The following is a 21945-nucleotide window of genomic DNA, read 5'->3' as shown; positions in this document are numbered from 1 at the left end:
GGGAATTGTCCATTTGTCAGGACTACAAGTGCTTAACAAATACCACGGTTATTATTATTATTAAGGCGATGAATAGCCCTTTGGGCCCCCAAGGTCCGGTACTAAGGTGAGGTGGACCAGACTGCCTTCTCCTCCTCTTCTTCCTCTTCCCCCGTCCCCCTCCCACTCCTCCCTTTCTCCTTCCTTCCTCCCCCTTCTCCTTCCCTCTTCCTCCCCTCCTCCTCCTCCTCCTCCTTCTCCTCCTCCTCTCCTTCTTCTCCCCCCTCTCTCCCACTCCCTCCTTCTCCACCAGCCCATCTCGGGGAATGGGGAGGGCAGATGGAGGGGGGTGGTAGTGAGGGCTGTGAGGTTTTAGGGGGCTCCTCCCTCAACCCCCTCAGCATCTCTTAGTTCCCCCAGACTCTCCCTCAGACTAAACCCCCTCCGTGGATATGTTACCAACTTGGGCTTCCCAAGCGCTTAGTACAGTGCTCTGCACACAGTAAGCGCTCAATAAATACGATTGATGATGATGATGATGATAATGGCGGTCATAGGAAGGAAGCAGGGGCCGATGTGGGGACCCGGGACCAGGCCAGAGTGCTGCGGGGCATCTTGGCATTGGGCAGCCACCCGGACGCTCGCCCTTCTCCCCTCCGCCCTCGCCCAGGTGAACAACAGCAACAAGAAGGAGTGGAACGGCATGATGGGAGAGCTGCTGAGCGGTCAGGCGGACATGATCGTGGCCCCGCTGACCATCAATAACGAGAGGGCCCAGTACATCGAGTTCTCCAAGCCTTTCAAGTACCAAGGGCTGACCATCCTGGTCAAGAAGGTGAGGCCGGGCCACCCGGGTTGGGGGGAGCGGGGTTCGGACGGAGACCGGTGGTCGGTCGATCATACGTACCGAGCGCTCAGTACGACAACGGATCGGACACGGCAGTCGATCGTATGCGCTGAGCGTTCAGTACGACAACAGATCGGACACGTTCCCTGCCCGCAACGGGCTTCCAGTCGGGAGGGGAGGAGGGACGGGGACGTGACCTCTGACCCCCCCCGGCGCCTGTCTCTGTAGGAGATCCCCCGAAGTACCTTGGACTCCTTCATGCAGCCGTTTCAGAGCACACTGTGGTTGCTGGTTGGCCTGTCCGTCCACGTTGTGGCCGTTATGCTCTACCTGCTGGACCGCTTCAGGTGAGGCCTCTGATCCGTCTCTTCCTCCCCCAGGTCAGGGGGCGGGGGCCCGGCCTGCCAGGGGAAAGGGGGGACCATATAGGAAGCAGCACGGCCTAGCGCTTAGTACAGTGCTCTGCTCACAGTAAGCGCTTAATAAATACGATTAAATGATTAATCATCCTGCAGGAAACAGCTTAGTCTAGTGGCCGGAGCCCGGGCTTGGATGTCGTGTGACCTTAGGGGAGTCACTTCACTTCTCTTAGAGAAGCAGCGTGGCTCAACAGAAAGAGCCCAGACTTGGGAGTTGGAGGTCATGGGTTCTAATCCCTTGTCAGCTGTGTGACTTTGGGCAAGTCACTTCACTTCTCTGGGCCGCAGTGACCTCACCTGTAAAATGGGGATGAAGACTGCGAGCCCCCTGGGGACAACCTGATTCCCTTGTATCCCCCCAAGCGCTTAGAACAGTGCTTGGCACATAGTAAGTGCTTAACAGATACCATCATCATCATTATTATTATTCCCTGGGCCTCAGTTCCCTCATCTGGAAAATGGGGATTAATCAATCAATCAATCAACCGTATTTATTGAGCGCTCACTGTGTGCAGAGCACTGTACTGAGCGCTTGGGAAGTACAAGTTGGCAACATCTAGAGACAGTCCCTACTCAGTCTAGAAGGGGGAGACAGAGACCTAAACCAAACATATTAACAAAATAAAATAAATAGAATTAAGATTAAGACTGTGAGCCCCATGTGGGACAGGGACTGTGTCCAACCTGATTACCTTGGGTTGACATCAGCGTTTAGAAAAGTGCTTGGCACATAGTAAGTGCTTAAACAAATACCATTATTATTACTATCAATCAATCAATCAATTGTATTTATTGAGCGCTTACTGTGTGCAGAGCACTGTACTAAGCGCTTGGGAAGTCCAAGTTGGCAACATATAGAGACGGTCCCTACCCAACAGTGGGCTCACAGTTTAGAAGGGGAAGACAGAGAACAAAACCAAACATATTAACAAAATAAAATAAATAGAATAGATATGTACAAGTAAAATAAATAAATAGAGTAATAAATATGTACAAACATATATACATATATACATTTCCCAAGCAAATGATTCCCCAGAAGGCACACGATGCTTTCCGGATTTGGGGGAATGGGTAGCAAGTTTCAACCGCTATGAAATGGTATTGCTTCCTGAAAGGTGGGTCCCATTCTTATCATTATTAGCACGGACCCGAGTCTGTTAAGCCGGTGTCGTCCCATACAGTGCCTGGCACATAGTAAGCACTTAACCAATACCATTATTATTATTAAATATTATCCCCCCCCCGCACCAACCCATCCTGTTTCCTTAGTCCTTTCGGGCGGTTCAAAGTGAACAGCGAGGAGGAGGAGGAAGACGCGTTGACCTTATCCTCTGCTATGTGGTTCTCGTGGGGCGTCCTGCTCAACTCTGGCATCGGGGAAGGTATGGATCCCGCCCTCCCACCCCCAGAGCAGGGGTGACCTTGGGCAAGTCACTCCCCAGCGCTTAGAACAGTGCTTTGCACATAGTAAGCGCTTAATAAATGTCATTATTATTATTATTATTATTATTATTATTACTTCATTTCTGTGATGGCCTAGTGGATAGAGCTAGGGCTTGGGAGTCAGAAAGTCTAATCCCGGCTCCGCCGCTTGTCTGCTGTATGACCTAGGGCGAGTCACTTCACTTCTCTGGGCCTCAGTTCCCTCATCTGGAAAATGGGGATTGAGATTGGGTGCCCCAGGTGGGACAGGGATTGCGTACAATTTGATTTGCTTGTATACACTCCAGTGCTTAGTATGATGTCTGACACATAGTAAGCGCTTAACAAATACCGTTATTATTATGGTTATTATTCTCTAGGCCTCAGTTACCTCATCTGTAAAATGGGGCTTTAGACTGTAAACCCCACATGGGACAGGGACTGTGTCCAACCCCATTTGCTTGTATCCACCTCAGTGCTTAGTACAGTGTCTGGCACATAGTAAGAGCTTAACAAATACCATAATTACTATTATTATTCTCTAGGCCGCAGTTACTTCATTTGTAAAACGGGGCTTGAGACCATGAGCCCCACATGGGACAGGGACTGTGTCCAACCCCATTTGCTTGTATCCACCTCCGCGCTTAATACAGTGCCTGCCACATAGTAAGCGCTTAACAAATACCATAATAATAATTATTATTCTCTAGGCCGCAGTTACCTCATCTGTAAAACGGGACTTGAGACCGTGCGCCCCACATGGGACAGGAACTGTGTCCAACCCCATTTGCTTGTATCCACCCCAGTGTTTAGTACAGTGTCTGGCACATAGTAAGCGCTTAACAAATACCATAATTACTATTATTATTCTCTAGGCCGCAGTTACCTCATCTGTAAAACGGGGCTTGAGACCGTGAGCCCCACATGGGACAGGGACTGTGTCCAACCCCATTTGCTTGTATCCACCCCAGTGCTTAGTACAGTGCCTGGCACATAGTAAGCGCTTAACAAATACCATAATTACTATTATTATTCTCTAGGCCGCAGTTACCTCATCTGTAAAACAGGGCTTGAGACCGTGAGCCCCACATGGGACAGCGACTGTGTCCAACCCCATTTGCTTGTATCCACCCCAGTGCTTAGTACAGTGTCTGGCACGGAGTAAGCGCTTAATAAATACCATTATTATTAGCAAATGTCCTCACGGGCCTCCAAGCCCCTCCTTTCCTCCATCCCACAGACTTCTCTCCGCCTCCCCCCGCTTCCAGGTGCCCCTCGAAGCTTCTCCGCCCGTATTCTGGGCATGGTGTGGGCCGGCTTTGCCATGATCATCGTCGCCTCTTACACTGCCAATCTGGCTGCTTTCTTGGTGTTGGACCGGCCAGAGGAGCGGATCACAGGCATCAACGACCCCCGGGTGAGGAACGCGGCGTCGGGGAGGTCGGGGGGAGCCGGGTCTTACCCCCCAAATCAATCAATCAATCGTATTTATTGAGCGCTTACTGTGTGCAGAGCACTGTACTAAGCGCTTGGGAAGTACAAGTTGGCAACATATAGAGACAGTCCCTACCCAACAGTGGGCTCACAGTAGGGGGAGACCAGCTGGGGGGCCGGACCTCAGCTCAGGACGGTGGGTGGGCGTCAGACCGGCCTAATAACAATCACTGCGGTATCTGTTAAGCGCTTACTATTCATTCATTCATTCATTCGTATTTATTGAGCGCTTACGGTGTGCAGAGCACTGTACTAAGCGCTTGGGAAGTCCAAGTTGGCAACATATAGGGACGGTCCCTACCCAACAGTGGGCTCACAGTCTAGAAGGGGGATGTCTAGAAGCAAATCGGGTTGGATGCAGTCCCTCTCCCGCCTGGGGCGCACAGTCAATAAGAATAATGGCATTTGTTAAGTGCTTACTATGTGCCGAGCACTGTTCTAAGCGCTGGGGGGGATTCAAGGTAAGCCAGGTTGACCCACGTCTCGCAGTCTTAATTCCCATTTTACAGATGAGGGAACTGAGGTACGGAGAAGTGAAGTGACTTGCCCAAAGTCACACAGCTGACAAGGGGCAGAGTTGGGATTAGAACCCACGACCTCTGACTTCGAAGCCTGTGCCCTTTCCATTGAGCCATGCTGCTTCTCATAATAATAATAATAATAATAATAATAATAATAATAATAATAATAATGGCATTTATTAAGCGCTTACTATGTGCAAAGCACTGTTCTAAGCACCGGGGAGGTTACAAGGTGATCAGGTTGTCCCACGGGGGGCTCACAGCTTTAATCCCCATTTTACAGATGAGGTAACTGAGGCCCAGAGAAGCGATTTGCCCAAAGTCACCCAGCTGACAAGTGGCGGAGCCGGGATTTGAACCCATGACCTCTGACTCCAAAACCCGGGCTCTTTGAGTTCTAATCCCAGAGCTGCCTTTCCCTGCTGTGTGACCTTAGGCAAGTCACTTATCTTCTCTGGGCCTTAGTTTCTCATCTTCAAAGTGGAGATTCAATTCCTGTTCTCTTCCCCCTTATACTGTGAGGCCCATGTTCATTCGTTCACTCCATCGTATTTATTGAGCGCTTACTGCACGCAGAGCACTTGGGAGAGGACAATATAACAATAAATGGATACATTTCATGCCCACAACAAGCTGACAGTCTAGAGGGGCGGACAGATGTAAATAGAAAGAAATAAATGACAGATATGGGCGTAAGTGGTGTGGGGCTGGGATGGGGGATGAATAAAGGGAGCGAGTCAGGGAGTGGGAGGAGAGGAGGGCGCAGTCAGGGAAGGCCTCCTGGAGGAGATGGGCCCTCAGTAAGGTTTTGAGGGAGGGAATCAATCAATCAATCGTATTTATTGAGCGCTTACTGTGTGCAGAGCACTGTAGTAAGCGCTTGGGAAGTACAAGTTGGCAACATATAGAGACAGTCCCGACCCAACAGTGGGCTCACAGTCTAGAAGGGGGAGACAGAGAACAAAACCAAACATATTAACAAAATAAAATAAATAGAATAGATATGTACAAGTAAAATAAATAGAGTAATAAATATGTACAAACATATATACATTTCCCAAGCAAATGATTCCCCAGAAGGCACACGATGCTTTCCGGATTTGGGAGAATGGGTAGCAAGTTTCGACCGCTACGAAATGGTATTGCTTCCTGAAAGGTGGGTCCCATTCTTTACCTCTGAGCTGCGAGGGAATCAATCAATCAATCAATCGTATTTATTGAGTGCTTACTGTGTGTAGAGCACTGTACTAAGCGCTTGGGAAGTCCAAGTTGGCAACATATAGTGACAGTCCCGACCCAACAGTGGGCTCACAGTCTAGAAGGGGGAGACAGAGAACAAAATCAAACATATTAACAAAATAAAATAAATAGAATAGATATGTACAAGTAAAATAAATAAATAAATAGAGTAATAAATATGTACAAACATATATACATTTCCCAAGCAAACGATTCCCCAGAAGGCACACGATACTTTCCGGATTTGGGAGAATGGGTAGCAAGTTTCGACCGCTACGAAATGGTATTGCTTCCTGAAAGGTGGGTCCCATTCTTTACCTGTGAGCTGTGGGGGAATCAATCAATCAATCAATCGTATTTATTGAGCGCTTACTGTGTGCAGAGCACTGTACTAAGCGCTTGGGAAGTCCAAGTTGGCAACACAGTCCTTGTTCGTCAGCTAGGAGGAGGGAGGGTGATCCAGGCCAGAGGAAGGACGAGGGCGAGAGGTCGGCGGCGGGAAAGATGAGATGGAGGCCGAGGGAGAAGGTTAGCATAAGAGGAGCGAAGCGTACGGGCTGGATTTTTAGACTATGAGCCCACTGTTGGGTAGGGACTGTCTCTATATGTTGCCAATTTGTACTTCCCAAGCGCTTAGTCCAGTGCTCTGCACATAGTAAGCGCTCAATAAATACGATTGACGATGATGATGATTGGAGGAGGAGAGCAGCGAGGCGAGGTTGATGTCCTTAAAGAGAAAACCCTACGGCGGATTGAGGGATGAATTGTCGGAGCGGGAGGCGGGTGGTGGGCTCATCTGACGGCTTTCCTCCGTCCCTCCCTCCCCTTTGCCGGCCCTGCAGCTCCGTAATCCGTCCGACAAGTTCATCTACGCCACGGTGAAGCAGAGCTCGGTGGACATCTACTTCCGGAGGCAGGTGGAGCTGAGCACCATGTATCGCCACATGGAGAAGCACAACTACGAGAGTGCCGCCGAGGCCATCCAGGCCGTCCGCGACAAGTCAGTCACTCAGTCGGTCGGGTCTCTCGGGCGCTGGACCGAGCGCCCGGGAGAGGACGGTGCGATGAACGGGACGCGGTCCCTGCCCGCCACGAGCTTACGGTCTAGAGAGGGAGACGGACGTTAATAGAGAGGAAGAAATGATGGATAGGGACGGTAAGGGGGATGAGGAAAGGGAGCGAGGCAGGGCGACGCAGAAGGGAGCGGGAGGAGAGGAAAAGAGGGCGCAGTCAGGGAAGGCCTCTTGGAGGAGATGGACCTTCAGTAAGGCTTTGACGGGGGGAGGGTGATTATTATTAAAGAAGCAGCATGGCTCAGTGGAAAGAGCACGGGCTTTGGAGTCAGAGGTCACAGGTTCAAATCCCAGCAAGTCACTTCACTTCTCTGTGCCTCAGTTCCCTCATCTGGAAAATGGGGATGAAGACTGTGATCCCCCCCCCCATGGGGCAACCTGACCACCTTGTAACCTCCCCAGGGCTTAGAACGGTGCTTTGCACCTAGTAAGCGCTTGATAAATGCCATCATCATTATTATTATTATTACCTGCCAGATATGAGGAGGGAGGGCATTCCAGGCCAGAGGCAGGGGGTGGTTCCAACCCACCCAGGCACCAGTGAGGGTTAAACACTCTACTGAGCGCTCTGAGGAGTCCAACTGGGGTCAAAGTGACACATGGTTTAGTGGCTAGATCGCAGGCCTGGGAATCAGAAGGTCCTGGGTTCTCATCCCGGCTCCCTCACTCGTCTGCTGAATGACCTTGGGCTAGTCACTTCACTTCTCCGGGCCTCAGTTCCCTCATCTGTAAAATGGGGATGAAGACTATGAGCCGTATTATGGGACAGGGACTGAGTCCAACCTGAATCTCTTGTATCCACCCCAGCACTTCAAACAGTGCCTGGGACATAGTAAGCGCTTAACAAATACCATCATTAACACAATTATTAATCGTGCCACTTGTCTGTTGTGTGGCCACAGATTACTGAATTTTTGAAGGGGAGAATTTTAGTTAAACCATCAGTCAATCCATCAGAGACATTTATTGAGCATTTACTAGGCGTGGCGCACTGTACTGAGCACTTGGGAGAGTACAACAAAATTAGCAGACACGTTCCCTGCCCACAACAAACTTACAGTCTAGACGGACAAGGAGCAATTGTATGCGGCAGGCATTGAATTGAGCACTGGGGAAGATACAACCTAATCGGGTTGGACGCAGTCCCCGTCCCACAGGGGGACTCAAAGTCTTCATCCCCATTTTACAGATGAGGAAACTGAGGCCCAGAGAAGTGAAGTGACTCACTCAAGGTCACGTGCGGGACACGGATTGGGTCCAACCTGTTTACCCTGTATCTACCCAGGCGCTTAGAACGGTTCCTGGAAAATCAAAACAAAACAAAACACAAAAGCCCTTACCCTCAGTCGATCCACGATATGTATTGAATGCTTCCTGTGCTAAGCACTTGGGAGACAACAATGCACTCCAACCAACTCTAGACTGTACGCTCACTGTGGGCAGGGAGCAGGTCTGCTATATTGTTCTATTGTCATTCATTCAATCGTATTTATTGAGCGCTTACTGGGAGCAGAGCACTGTACTAAGCGCTTGGGAAGTACAAGTTGGCAACATATAGAGACGGTCCTCTCCCAAGCACTTAGTACAGTGCTTTGCACACAGTAAGCCCTCAATAAATATGATTGAATGAATGAAGTCGGGAGACGGGTTCCCTGCCCACACCGAGCTTAAAGCCGGTGACCAGGAGAATTTGTAAAATGAGGGAGGGCAGGACAATAATGATCATATATAATATATATAAATATATAAGATCATATATAATAATGATCATGATCACATACCTGTATATATGTATATATGTTTGTACATATTTATCACTCTATTTATTTATGTATTTATTTTACTTGTACATTCGTTCAATCATATTTATTGAGTGCTTACTGTGTGCAGAGCACTGTACTAAGTGCTTGGGAAGTACAAATCAGCAACATATAGAGACGGTGCCTACCCAAAAACGGGCTCACAGTCTAGAAGAACGGGCTCACAGTCTAGAAGGGCATACATATGTACATATCTATTCTATTTATTTTATTTTGTTAGTATGTTTGGTTTTGTTCTCTGTCTCCCCCTTCTAGATTGTGAGCCCACTGATGGGAAGGAACCGTCTCTATATGTTGCCAACTTGTAGTTCCCAAGCGCTTAGTACAGTGCTCTGCACACCGTAAGCGCTCAATAAATGCGATTGATTGATTGATTGATCATACTTGTTAAGTGCTTACTTTCTAAGTACTGTTCTAAGCACTGGGGTAGATTCCAGTTCATCAGGTTGGATCCGGTCCCTGTCCCCCGAGGGGTTCACCTTCCCCATCCCCATTTTACAGACGAGGTCACTGAGGCCCAGAGAAATGAATTGACTTACCCAAGGTCACACGGCAGACAGGCGGCGGAGCCGGGATGGGAACCCAGGTCCCTCCGGCTCCCAGGCCCGGGCCACGCCGCTTCGGAAGGGGGGATCTTCAGAGGGCGGGGGGCCGGGTCCTCCCCAGCCGCTCTCTTTTCTCCCTCCAGCAAGCTCCACGCGTTCATCTGGGATTCGGCGGTGCTGGAGTTCGAGGCGTCTCAGAAGTGTGACCTGGTGACCACCGGCGAACTCTTCTTCCGCTCCGGCTTCGGCATCGGCATGCGCAAAGACAGCCCCTGGAAGCAGAACGTCTCCCTGGCCATCCTGAAGTCCGTACCCTCCCCTCCCAACGCCCCTGGGGACCCCCCATCCCCTCTGCCCCTCCCCAATAATAATAGTAATGGCATTTATTAAGCGCTTACTATGTGCAAAGCACTGTTCTAAGCACTGGGGGGGTTACAAGGTGATCAGGTTGCCCCACGGTGGGGGGGCTCACAGTTTTAATCCCCATTTTACAGATGAGGTCACTGAGGAGCAGAGAAGTTAAGTGACTTGCCCAAAGTCACACAGCTGACATTTGGCAGAGCTGGGATTTTGAATCCTCCCTCTCCCACCCCTTCACCCCATGGAAATCAATCAATCAATCAATTGTATTTATTGAGCGCTTACTGTGTGCAGAACACTGTATCGATCAATCAATCAATCATATTTATTGAGCGCTTACTGTGTGCAGAGCACTGTACTAAGCTCTTGGGAAGTACAAGTTGGCAACATATAGAGACGGTCCCTACCCAACAGGGTCAGGGAGTTTCCGCTCCCTGCTCTCCGATGGCCCTCTGACCTTTTCCCTCTTCGTTCACCCGTCCCCCTCCTACCCATGGCCCTGGGGACCCCCCCTTCCCAGCTCTGCCCGCCCACCATGTCCCCCTCAGGGAGACTTGGGGAGACACCCCTCCCCACCTCCCCTTCCCCTCCCCCCGACAGCCCCCCGGGGACCCCCTCCCCAGCTCCGACCACCCACGATTCCCCCTCAGGTCGCACGAGAACGGCTTCATGGAGGACCTGGACAAGACTTGGGTGCGTTACCAGGAGTGCGACTCCCGAAGCAACGCCCCAGCGACACTGACCTTCGAGAACATGGCCGGTGGGTCCCCGTCCCCCCCGTCGGACCACAAGCCTCAGAGGATGGCGAGGCCTATCCGGGAAGACAGAGCAATCAATCAATCAACGATTTTATTGAGCGCTCACCGTGTGCAGAGCACTGTACTAAGCGCGCTTGGGAGAGTATAATACAACAGAATTAGCAGAAACACCTTCCCTGCCCGTCATGAGCCACAGTCTTCTTCCTTCTGTTCTGTGTCTGGTGGTGGGGAGAGGGGTTTCATCATCAATCGTATTTATTGAGCGCTTACTATGTGCAGAGCACTGTACTAAGTAGCGAGCTGGAATTCGGCCTCCCCCCTCTCCTTTCTCACTCGTTCAATCATTCACTGTTATTTATTGAGTGCTTACGGTGTGCAGGGCACTGTACTAAGCTCTTGGGAGAGTGAAATAGAACGATAAAAAGACATATACCCTGCCCACAACAAGCTTAGAAGACAAGTCAGAGGGATTTGAGGCGGATTAAGACTTTATAATAATAATGGTGGTATTTGATAAACGCTTACTATGTGCAAAGCACTGTTCTAAGCGCGGTCCCTACCCAGCAGCGGGCTCACAGTCTAGAAGGGGGAGACAGATAGAGACAAATAAATAGGGTAGTAAATAAGCACGAACATCACTTCACTTCTCTCGGCCTTAGTTACCTCATCTTTAAAATGGGGATAAAGACCGCCCATGTGGGGCAGGGATTGGGACAACCTCGATTTGCTTGCTTCCACTCTGGCACGTAGTAACCGCTCGACAAATACCACGATTATTGTGTAAGGGAAATCCACCGGGATAAACCCTTCCCCGGCCCCTTACCCTTTCCTCCGCCTCATGGTCCGAGTAGGAGTCCGGCACGGGGGTCCTCCTCAGCGAGGAGGAAGGGAAGGAGAAACTGGAAAGGGACCGTGCCTCCTTCTTGTCACCGGCTCCAGGAGTGTTCATGCTCGTGGCCGGCGGGATCGTGGCCGGGATATTTCTGATATTCATCGAGATCGCCTACAAGCGGCACAAGGACGCTCGCAGGAAGCAGATGCAGTTGGCATTCGCGGCCGTGAACGTCTGGAGGAAGAACCTGCAGGTAGGGAGAACCGGGCCTCAATGTCCAAAGGGGGATCCCGTCCCCCGTCTTCCGGCCCAGCAGAACCGGCCACCCCACGACCCCCCGCCTCCACCCCCGGGAGACGCCCGGCCCAGCGGGGAGGGGATGGGGAGGTGGGAGGATGTCGCCGCCCGTCTCCGCCTCGGCCGGAGCAGGGGGTCGGCCTCCGGGCTCCGGGTCGGCCTGGGACCACCAATGGTGGTGGTGGTCTCTGAGCTTCGACGGACCCTCCCGACGCCTCTCCCCGTTTCACAGCAGGGAACTGAGGCTCAGAAAAGCGGGCGAGCTTTTCGCGGTGGAAGACGCTGAGCGCTGGCTATGTGCTGTGGGCACTGTACTGAGCGCTGGGGATGCTACAAGAGCATCCAATCAGACCCGATCCATGACCCAACCGGGGTGCGTGGAGTCAGGGCGAAGCAGCCCGGACCCCAGGAGTCCTGACGCCCCAGCCGGGGGCCAAGCTTCTCCGGATCCTAGCCGCTGGGCCGACCCCGGGGAAGCGGATCTGGCCTCCCCAGTGTCACCTCCTCCTCCTCCCTCATCCCCTGCCTCCGGGGTTGCCTCTTTCCCCGGCCAGCGGGACTCCATATCGAGGTCCCAGTAGCCTCAGGAGGGGGAGGAGGGAAAAAGTGGTCCTAGATGGAAAGCGGGATTGTCGGCAAGGGATATGAAATGCCGGATTGTGCTCTGCCCGAGTGGGCCCCCATTCCCGGGATGGCCACGTCCATCCTGAGGCTACCGTGCCCGGGAAAATACCCCCCGGGTACACACAAAGGGTGAGGGACCAGTTTAGACCCAAGAATGCTGCTGGCTGAGAACTGACGACCCAATCCATTGACGCTTGCCGACGCATCTCTTCTATTTCCTCTTCCTACCAAAAGTAGCCATCCTCTAGCTGCGGCTTCCTCTTCCCCACCCCTTTCTGACAGGCCTGGCTTCTACTTACAATAATAATAATGGTACTTGTTAAGCACTTACTGTGCACCAAGCACTGTTCTAAGCGCTGGGGTAGATATGAGTTAATCAGGTTGGACACAGTCCCCGTCCCACATGGGGCTCGCCCTGTTAATCCTCATTTTTTACAGATGAGGTAACTGAGGCCCAGAGAAGTGGAGTGACCTGTTTGTGGTCACGCAGCAGACAAGGGGGTGGAACCAGGGTTAGAACCCGTGACCTTCTGGCTCCCGGGCCCGTGCGCTATCCACTACGCTGAACAGGAGGGCAGACAGAGGGGTTGGGGTACAAGAGAGCGGGAGGTCCCACCCACGGGGTCTCCTTCTCCGAGAGTGGAAAGACAAGCCAAGGCTCTTCCTCACTAGGAGCCGGTGGAGGGGCTGGGGGTGAGCTGGGGGGTCTTGAGGTGTCTCGGGGAAGTGTAAGAGTCCGGCCCACCCTCTGACCCACTGCCCCTCTGCTTGTACTTGGGGACGAGACCGAGCCGGGCCCCTGGAAATTGGACCCTCTCCCCAGCCTTTTGACTCAGCGGACCCCGTCCTGGGGAAGAAACGCCCACCAGGCCTCTCTGCACCGTCCACCCCACCAGCCCCACGAGCCACAGACCCCTGCTGGCCCCATCTCTCCCTCCCCACCAGCTTCTTCCCTCCCCTTTCTGCTCGGGAGACCAGGTCGGACCCCCCGGTCCGACTCCGGCCCCCCTCCCCGCCTCCATTCCCTCCCCAAGCCTGTCTTCCTGCTCTTCCTCTCTACCTTCCTCTTGCCCCGGTGACCTCCCGGGCCAAGAGTCTCGCTCCTCGGACGCAACGCGCCGTCTAAATCTCCGCTGCCTCTTTTCCAGGCTTCCGGGGCCACCATCTCCCTGCCTCTGGCCTCCTCCCTCCCTGGAGAAGTTGGCATGCTCTAGCCCAGTGGCAAGGCCCAGTTCGGGGGCACCTCGGTCGGGGGTAGGCGGGGGTAGGCGGGGTTGGCCTGACGAGTCTCTCCCGGGGCCCGGAGGCTGGCCGGAAGCAGAGAGAGAGAAAGAGAGAGAGGGCCATGGGGACAGCGATGACCCTTCCCCTCAGAGACTCAGCGTTAGCCAGAGGAGAGCCCCCCACCCCTTCCCTCACCAGTCACAGCCCACCCCCCCAAAGAAGAGAGATCGCCCGCCCCCCACCAACCGCCTGTCCCAGAGGTGAAGCGTTGCCAGGAGGCCAGTGGGCGTTGCCAAGAGCCATGTCATGCCAGGCCTGGGCCCAGGCCCCCGGGCAACTCAAGAGGGCAAAGGAGGTGTGCCCTCTCATTAGAGATCTAATCACTTATACATATTCATTTTAGGATAGAAAAAGTGGTAGAGCAGAACCCGACCCTAAAAAGAAAGCCACATTTAGGTCCATCACATCTTCTCTGGCTTCCAGCTTCAAGAGGCGTAGGTCTTCCAAAGACACGGTAAGAGGGAGAAAGAATCTCCCCTGGCTCTCTCCTTTCTCTCTCTCTCTCCTTTCTCCTCTCTCTACTCTCCCTTTCTTTCTCTCCCCCTCCCTCTTTCTCTCTATCTCTCTTCTCTCCCTCCCCTCTTTTCCTCTCCCTCTCTCTTCCCTCTCCCACTCCCTCTTTTTCTCCTCTCCCTCTCCCCCTCTCCTTTTCTCCCTCTCCCTCTCCCACCCTCTCTCCCTTTTCTGCCTTTCTTACCTCATCTCTGCCTCTCTCTCCTGTCTCTGTCTCTTCCTCTCTCCTCTTGATCTGTCTCCCTCCCTCCTTCTCACTGAATTCTCTCTCTCTCTGTCTCTTTGCATCTGCTAATTTCTCGATTTCTCCCCCCTCCAATTTTCTGTCTTCCTCAGTCCCTTCACCGTCATCTCAGCTTCTGACCGTTTCCTCTTCAATCGGCTGCGACCCTGTCTGACTCCGTCGGCCTCCATCTCTCTTCCCATCTTCTGTCTCTCACCTCTTCCCTCTTCAGGTCTGTCTCTAGATCTTGGTTTGACTCCATCCCAGTCTAGATTCTGGGGGCTGGGAGTCCCCCCTGCAACCCTAGCCTCGGGCTGGCATGGTAGCAAGACCCTTGAAGTATTCTCCCCTATTTCTGGTGGAAATCCCCCAAAAACACAGTCTAAGACCTCCGCTCATTCATTCAATTGTACTTATTGAGCGTTTGCCGTGTGCAGAGCACTGTACTAAGCGCTTGGGAGAGTACAACAATAAACAGACATATTCTCCACCCACAGCGAGTTTACAGGGGTGGAGACAGACATCAAAGCAGATATATAAATGACAGAGATGGATATAAGTGGTGTGGGGCTGGGAGGGGGGATGAAGGAAGGGAACGAGTCAGGGCGATGCAGAAGGGAGTGGGAGAAGAGGAAAGGAGGACTTAATCAGGGAAGGCCTCTTGGAGGAGGCAGGCCTTCGATAAGGCTTTAAAGAGGGGGAGAGTCATTGTCTGTCGGATTTGAAGAGGGAGGGCGTTCCAGGGCTAAGAGTTGGTAAGCGCGTTGCGGGCAGGGAACGCATCTACGAACTCTGCTTTATTGGACTCCCCCAAGCGCTTAGTACAGTGCTCTGCACTCAGGAAGCCCTCAATAAATCCAACTGCCCGATTGATTGATGGGGAGAGCCATTCTGGAAGAGACCAATAATCCATTCCGTCTCTGAAGGTGGCAACAGGACGCTTCGAGGAACAGCGAGACACTTGTTCTCCTTGGTGTCTGGTTTTGCCCCCTCACTCCTCCCTTTACAACCTACCATTCCCTCCGGCTCCCCCATCACTCATCCAGTCAGTCAGTCAGTCGATCGTATATACTGAGCGCTTACAGTGTGCAGAGCACTGTACTAAGCGCTTGGGAGAGTACGCTGCAACAATGGACACATTCTCTGCCCACGATGAGCAGGAATTCGTCCTAAGCTCTCTTGGGCCTACTGATCAATCAATCAATCAGTGCTCACTGTGGGCAGAGCACTGTACTAAGTGTTTGAGAGAGGACGATGCAACTGAGATATTGGCTGCTCAGATTTCACACATTCAACACCTACTGTGTGTTTTTTTAAGGGATTTGCTAAGTGCTTATTATGTGCCAGGCACTCAACTAAGCGTTGGAGCAGATACAAGCCAATCAGGTCGGACACAGTCCCTGTCCCACATGGGGCTCACGGGGCCAGAGAAGTTAAATGACTGGCCCAAGGTCTCACAGCAGACGCGTGGCAGAGGCAGAATTAGAACCCAGGTCCTTCTGACACCCAGGCCCCCCGCTCTATCTACTGGGCCATGCTGCTTCTGTTGAGTGTTACCTTCAATTTGCTTTGAATCTACCACTTTTGACCTCCAAGGGTGTTATTATTATTCATTATTATTATTGCTATTTATATCCGTTAAGCATCTACTATGTGCTAACCACTGAACTGAGTGCTGGGGTAGTTATGAGGGAATTTCCTCTCCTTCATGGGACTCACGCAGAGCTCACGGAAAGAGAGCCAAGCTCCCAAATCCCCATTTTACAGAGGAGGGAACTGAGGCCCAGAGAATTGTAATTGTGGCTTTTGTTAAATGCCTACTATGTGCCAGGCACTGTACTTAACGCTGAGGTAGATTCAAGGTAATCAAGTTGGATAAAATCCAAGACCCTACATGGAGCTCACAGTCTTCATCCCCATTTTACAGATCAGGTCACTGAGGCCCAGAGAAGTGAAGTGACTGGCCCAAGGTCACACAACAGGCAAGCGGCAGAGCTGGGAGTAGAACTCGGGTCCTCTGATTCCCAGGCCCGGGCTGTTTCCCACTAGGCCACGCTGGCTTCTCTCCCCTGCTTCCAATGGTCACATTCAAAGGCCCATATAATCAATCAGTGGTATTAACTGAGCGTTTAACTGTGCACAGAGCACTGTACTAAGCGTAAGAGTGCTTAGAGCGGCTTCAGCTGCAGAGCAGGGCCTGCTCAAGGCTCCCCCAAATTGGCAGCCCCCTGCCTCCAGGAAGCCCTCCCTTCTGCAATACTGCTCCTTAGAGGGAAAATGCGATGCCTTCATCCAAAGGGCAGTAGTTCCTCAAAAATGGTGAATCCAAACACCAGCAGACCGGGAAACACCACCTGGTATTTATAGAGCACTTACTGAGTGGGCAGAGCACTCTACTGTATTGATCAATGTATTAATCAACCAATTGACGGTATTTATTGAGCGCTTACTATGTGCAGAGCACAGTACTAAGCGCTTGGTACCACAGAGGAGTACCACAGAGTAAACAGATGCGGTCCCTGCTCTCGGGGAGCTTACGGCCTAGCGCGGGAGACAGATATTTTCTCCCTAGAACTCTTGTCTTTCTCTGTCTCTCTGTCTGTCTCAAGCTGTTTGTCTGCCTCTGCCTCTCTGTATCTCAGCTGATTCCCTCACGTCTCTCCGTCTGGCTGGCTCAGGCCTCTCTGTCACTTTCTCCGTGTTTCGATTTTGACTCTGTTTCCCTCCGATCTCGCCTCTATCTTGGGCTCTCCCTCTCTGTGTGCCTCTCTTCACCTCCCTGTCTCTCACTCTCTCCTCCTCTCATCTCCCTGTTTCGCTCTCATTCATTCATTCATTCAATTGTATTTATTGAGCGCTTACTGTGTGCAGAGCACTGAACTAAGCTCTGTCTCCTCGTCTGCATCTCTTCATCTCCCTGTCTCTCTCATTCTCTCCTCCTGTCTGCATCTCTTCACCTCCTTGTCTCTCACTCTCTCCTTATCTCTGAATCTCTCTTCATCTCCCTGTCTCTCTTGCTTTCTCCTCTCTGTGTCTCCCTTCATTTCCCTTTCTTGCTCTTTCCTCCTCTCTCTGTCTCTTTTCACCTCCCTATCTCTCACTCTCTCCTCCTCTCTGAATCTCTCTTCACCTCCCTGTCTCTTTCATTCTCTCCTCTTTTCGGCATCTCTTCACCCCTCTGTCTCTCTCATTCTCTCCTCTCTGCATCTCTTCACCTTCCTGTCTCTCACTCTCTCCTCCTCTCTGAATCTCACTTCACCTCCATGTGTCTCTCATTCTCTCCTCTCTTCTGCATCTTTTCACCACCCTGTCTCTCTCATTCTCTCCTCTCTGCATCTCTTCACCTTCCTGTCTCTCACTCTCTCCTCCTCTCCCTCTGTGTCTCTCTTCATCTCCCTGTCTCTTGCTTTCTCCTCTCTGTGTCTCTCTTCATCTCCCTTTCTTGCTCTTTTCTCCTCTGTCTCTTTTCACCTCCCTGTCTCTCACTCTCTCCCCTTCTCTGTATTTCTCTCGACATCTCCCTGTCTCTGTCACTCTCTCCTCCTCTCTCTGTGTCTCTCTTCATTTCCCTTTCTTGTTCTTTCCTCTCTCTGTCTCTCTTCACCTCCCTGTCTCTCTCACTCTCTCCTCCTCTTGGCCTGTGTATCTCTTCATCTGTCCATCTCTCCTCTCCTGTCTGTGTGTCTCTCTTCATCTCCCTGTATCTCAGGGCATCTCTCTTTGTCTCCTTGTCTCTCTCACTCTCTTCTATCTTTGCGTTTCTCATCATCTCCCTCTCTCCCTCTCTACCTTTCTCTCTTGCCCTCTTTCTCTCTCCAGCACTCTCTCAATCTTTCATTTCTCTCTTTGCGTTTCCCTCCATCTCCCCATCTCTCTTCATTTCTCTCATCATCAATGGTATTTAATGAGCACTTATGTGCAGAACACTATGTACTATGTGCTAAGTATTTGGGAGAGTACAATACAACAGAGTTGGCAGGGCTGTTCCCTCCACATGGAGAGCTTACAGTTTAGAGCGGGAGACTGTGTCTCTTATTGTCTCTCTCTTCATCCCTTGTCTCGCACTCTTCTTTTCACTCTCCCGCTCTCTGTGTCTCTCTCCATCTCCCTGTCTCCCTCTGTGTGTCTCTCTCCATCTCCCTGTCTCTTTCACACACCTTTTCTCTCTTTCCTTTTCTGTGTCAGTCTGTCTACCCCTCTTCTGTGTTCACCTCCACCTCTCTCTCTTTCTCGGTGTGTCTCTCCCACTCCCATGTCTCTCGCTCTCACCTTTTCACTCTGTCTCTCCTGGTCTCTCCTGGTCTCTCCATCTCATTCCTTTTCTCTCTGAGACTCTCTCCATCATCTGCCTCTCTCTTTTTCTCTCTCTGGGTCTCTTTCCATCTCCCTGCTCTTTCTCTAGGTCTCCCCATTTCCTTGTCTCTCTGAATCTCTCTTCCATTCTCTGTGTCTCTCTCCATCCCCCATCTCTCTCACCCCCTCCTTTTCTCTCTGTCTCCATATCTCCCTCTCTTGCTCTCTCCTTCAGTGTGTCTCCATCTCCCTCTCCCCATCTCCCTCTCATCTCCTTTTCTCTCTGTGTGCGTCTCTCCATCTCCCTCTCTCTCTTATCTCCATCTTGCTCTGTCTTCCTGTCTCTCTTTTTCTTTCTCTGGGTGTCTCTCTCCACCTCCCTCTATTGCTCTCTCTTTTATCTCCATTTCCCCCTCTCTCCCTGTCTCTCTTTGTCTTTCTTCCCTTGTCTCTTTCTCTGTGTCTCTCTTCATATCCCTCTCTCTTGCTCTCTTTTATCTCCATCTCCATACCTGTCTCTGTCTCTCTTTGTCTTTCCCTTTTTCTCTCTCTCTGTATCTCTCTCCACCTCTCTCTCCATCTCCCTGTCTCTCTTGCTCTCTCTTTTATCTCCGCCTCCCTGTCTCTGTCTCTCTTTGTCTTTCCCCTTTTCTCTCCCTCTGTATCTCTCTCTCCATCTCCCTGTCCCTCTTGCGCTCTCCTTGACCTCCATCTCCCCGCCTCTCTCTCCCCCGCCCACTTCCCTCTCTGTCCCTCTCTCCTTTTCTCTCTCTCTCCGTGTCTCCCTCCATCTCCCCGTCTCCCTCTCACTCTCTCCGGCCATCCCATGACTCCAACACACCCATCCCGACGGTGCCCTGTGTTGTCACCGGTCAGTTGGTCAGTCGGTCAGTCGGTCAGTCAGTCTTCAGTCACAGAGCCTGTCTGGGGCCCAGGGCCCGGTCCAGGGGCTGGGAGAGCCGGGAGATGGAGGGGGTGGAAGAGGAGGAGGAGGAGGAGGGGGGGGGCGGACAGGAACCAGCCGGCCACCGTCTGGACGCCACTTGGGGAGAATGCTCTCACAACTTCTTCTCTTTTTTGATTTTCCTTTTTCTTTTGTGTGTCGGACTCTCCTGGTTGTGGTCACTCCCCGTTTTCTCTCTGCCCGTCCCAGCAGGGCCCGGAGAGCCGGAGGCATGTGACTCTGTCCTGCTGTCTCCCGACCCTTCTGTGCCCTCCTGCCTGCCCCCTCCCACCCCCATCCCCCGTCCCCCCCCACCCCCTGGGGGGGCCTGTCTCACCTCACCAGAGCCATGCGTGTTGCATTCTCCATGTGGTCTCCGTGTGGGCCTGGGGTGACCGGTGGGAGGTGGAGGTGGGATGGGGCTACCAGCCGGGGGCTCTCTGCTTGTTCCAGTTTGTTGGGCTTTGGGCCTTCCTGGGGATTGGGGTTCTGGGCCCCCCCGACTCAGCCCCGGGTTCTGGGAAAGAGGCCGGGCGGGGGTGGGTGGGTAGGGGTCTCCAGGCTGGGAGGGGGGCCTGATAGCCCCCCATCCCCAGCCTCCGGCCTTAAGAGCAGGCCCCAATCCAGCTCTGGAGTGACGTTCAGGAAGGGAAGAGGCAGGCGTGTGTGGGCAAGGCTGAAGTTCGGGCCGAGAGGAGGGATCCAGGCCCAGGCAGATACGGAGGGGGGCTCCTCAGCTCGGGCGGCCCGCAGCCCCCTCCCCAGGCCCCCCCAGCCGCGCACAACCAGGAAGATGCTATCTTGGGGTTCCCAGAGGATAGGGGTTCCCCCTCTCCCCACCACCGACTCCTCAAGAGCCAGGGATCAGTTGGCCTTCAGGGTACTCCGGGCTGGCATATCCTATCCCCTCAATCGACGGCATTAATCGAGTGCTTACTATGTGCAGAGCACTGCGCTGAGCTCTTGGCCCCCTCCTCGATCCCCCTGGATAGGGGAAGGAGGAGGCTGAAGGGAAAAGGGGAGGCAATGGAGAGGGACCACTACCTCCAGACAGTGAGGAACTCTGAGGAGAAAGGGCTGACCATCACCTACTCACCAGCTCTAGCACCGATCCAATTCTGGGGAGCCCAGAGCAGATAGGGTGGGTGGCAATGCCACTTCTTCAGATCATAATAATAATAACAAGTGCTTAGTACAGTGCTTTTCACACAGTAGGCACTCAATAAATACGGCTGAATGCATGAATAGTAATGAACTTATTTGGTATGGGCTTACTAGGCGTCGAGCACTGTCCTAAGCACCGGGGTAGATACGAGGTAATCAGGTTGTCGCACCTGGGGCTCACCAGTCTTCATCCCCATTTGACAGATGAGGGAACCAAGGCCCAGAGAAGTGAGGTGACTGTCCCAAGGTCACGCAGCAGACGCGTGGCAGAGCTGGGATTAGAACCCAGGTCCTTCTGATGCCCAGGCCCGGGCTCTGGCCACTAACGCTACGCTGCAGAGGATGGAAAGGTGGAGGCAGAGGGGGTCCGGAGAGGAAGGTGGGGTGAACCAATTCAGTCGATCGATCCATCAACCAGTGGTATTGATTAAGCGCCTTCTGTGTGCGGAGCACTGCACTAAGCGCTTGCAACAGGGTTGGTTGACACGGTCCCTGCACTCGCAGAGATTACAGTCTAGTGGAACTTGGGGATGGGGTAGGAGGGGATGACTGGGGTGCCTCCCCCAGTTCAGCTCTGAGTTCTGGGGGTCAAGGAGGGGGTCCCCAGTAAGGGGGGGAGATATTTGTGGGGGGGGACGACTGCCCCTTCCCCCGGGTTGGGGGAAGGGAGGTCACTTGGGTCTCAGACTCTCCAGGCTGGAATCAGACCTTGGGGAGGGATGGGGTGGGGGGCTGGGGCGTGGGAGGGAGCTTGGGGTTGGGGTGGGGGGGAAGTGTGGGGTGGGGAGGGGGGCTCTCGGGGTCCCCAGGGGGCCCGCTGGCCGGACCAGTCCAGCGGGTATTGATTGTTGATTCTTATTTATAGAGTACCGGGGGTGGACGCGGCGCTTTGCAAAACCAAAAAGACACGGTGCTGCCGCGAAGAGCTATTGAGAGGGAGGAGGGAGAGTTCAAGATGTGTTCCCGCCATAGGGAGAGCTGAGACGCCCACCTCCTCTGCCCACCGCCTCTGCCCGCCCCCCTCCCCCCGTCCCCAGGCGACCCCGGCCCTGGAGCCCTTCCCCGCGCCCCCATCCTCACTCCGGCCAACCGCAAAGCATCCTGGTCAAATCCCTGAAGCAAGAGGAGGATGCCGCCCCCTCCCCTGGTCCCCCACCCCGTTGCCCCCCGCCGCCGCCGCCGCCGCCGCCGCCGCTGCTCCTGGCCTGCTGCCCCCGACCCCTCCCTCCCCGGAGACCCCCCCCCGCCCCCCAGCAGCGCCAGCCTGGGCGTCCGGTGGCCCCGTGAGCCCC

The 21945-nt window shown here is 53.1% G+C and overlaps 1 protein-coding gene across 12 annotated transcripts in view; it reads left to right on the top strand.

Moving 5' to 3' along the window:
* Positions 1–21945, top strand: part of GRIN1 (glutamate ionotropic receptor NMDA type subunit 1) — a 69745-nt gene that overhangs the window by 47391 nt on the left and 409 nt on the right. For 3 of the 12 annotated variants that reach the window (XM_038767831.1, XM_038767829.1, XM_038767830.1), the window contains exons 13-22: positions 650–814; positions 1055–1173; positions 2518–2630; positions 3939–4087; positions 6767–6924; positions 9506–9667; positions 10373–10482; positions 11420–11565; positions 13861–13971; positions 21519–21789. In XM_038767831.1, the coding sequence (XP_038623759.1) occupies positions 650–814; positions 1055–1173; positions 2518–2630; positions 3939–4087; positions 6767–6924; positions 9506–9667; positions 10373–10482; positions 11420–11565; positions 13861–13971; positions 21519–21635 (1350 nt within the window). In that variant the 3' untranslated portion in view covers positions 21636–21789. Of the gene's footprint in view, positions 1–649; positions 815–1054; positions 1174–2517; positions 2631–3938; positions 4088–6766; positions 6925–9505; positions 9668–10372; positions 10483–11419; positions 11566–13860; positions 13972–14366; positions 14486–21518; positions 21790–21945 lie in introns of those variants that run through there. The other 9 variants (XM_038767832.1, XM_038767834.1, XM_038767839.1 and 6 more) reach the window with 7 other exon arrangements.

This window comes from Tachyglossus aculeatus, chromosome 27, assembly GCF_015852505.1.
Source record: "Tachyglossus aculeatus isolate mTacAcu1 chromosome 27, mTacAcu1.pri, whole genome shotgun sequence".
NCBI classification, from domain to species: Eukaryota; Metazoa; Chordata; class Mammalia; order Monotremata; family Tachyglossidae; genus Tachyglossus; species Tachyglossus aculeatus.
Note: the sequence above shows the minus strand (reverse complement) of the source record. Positions and strands in the feature narration are given on the sequence as shown.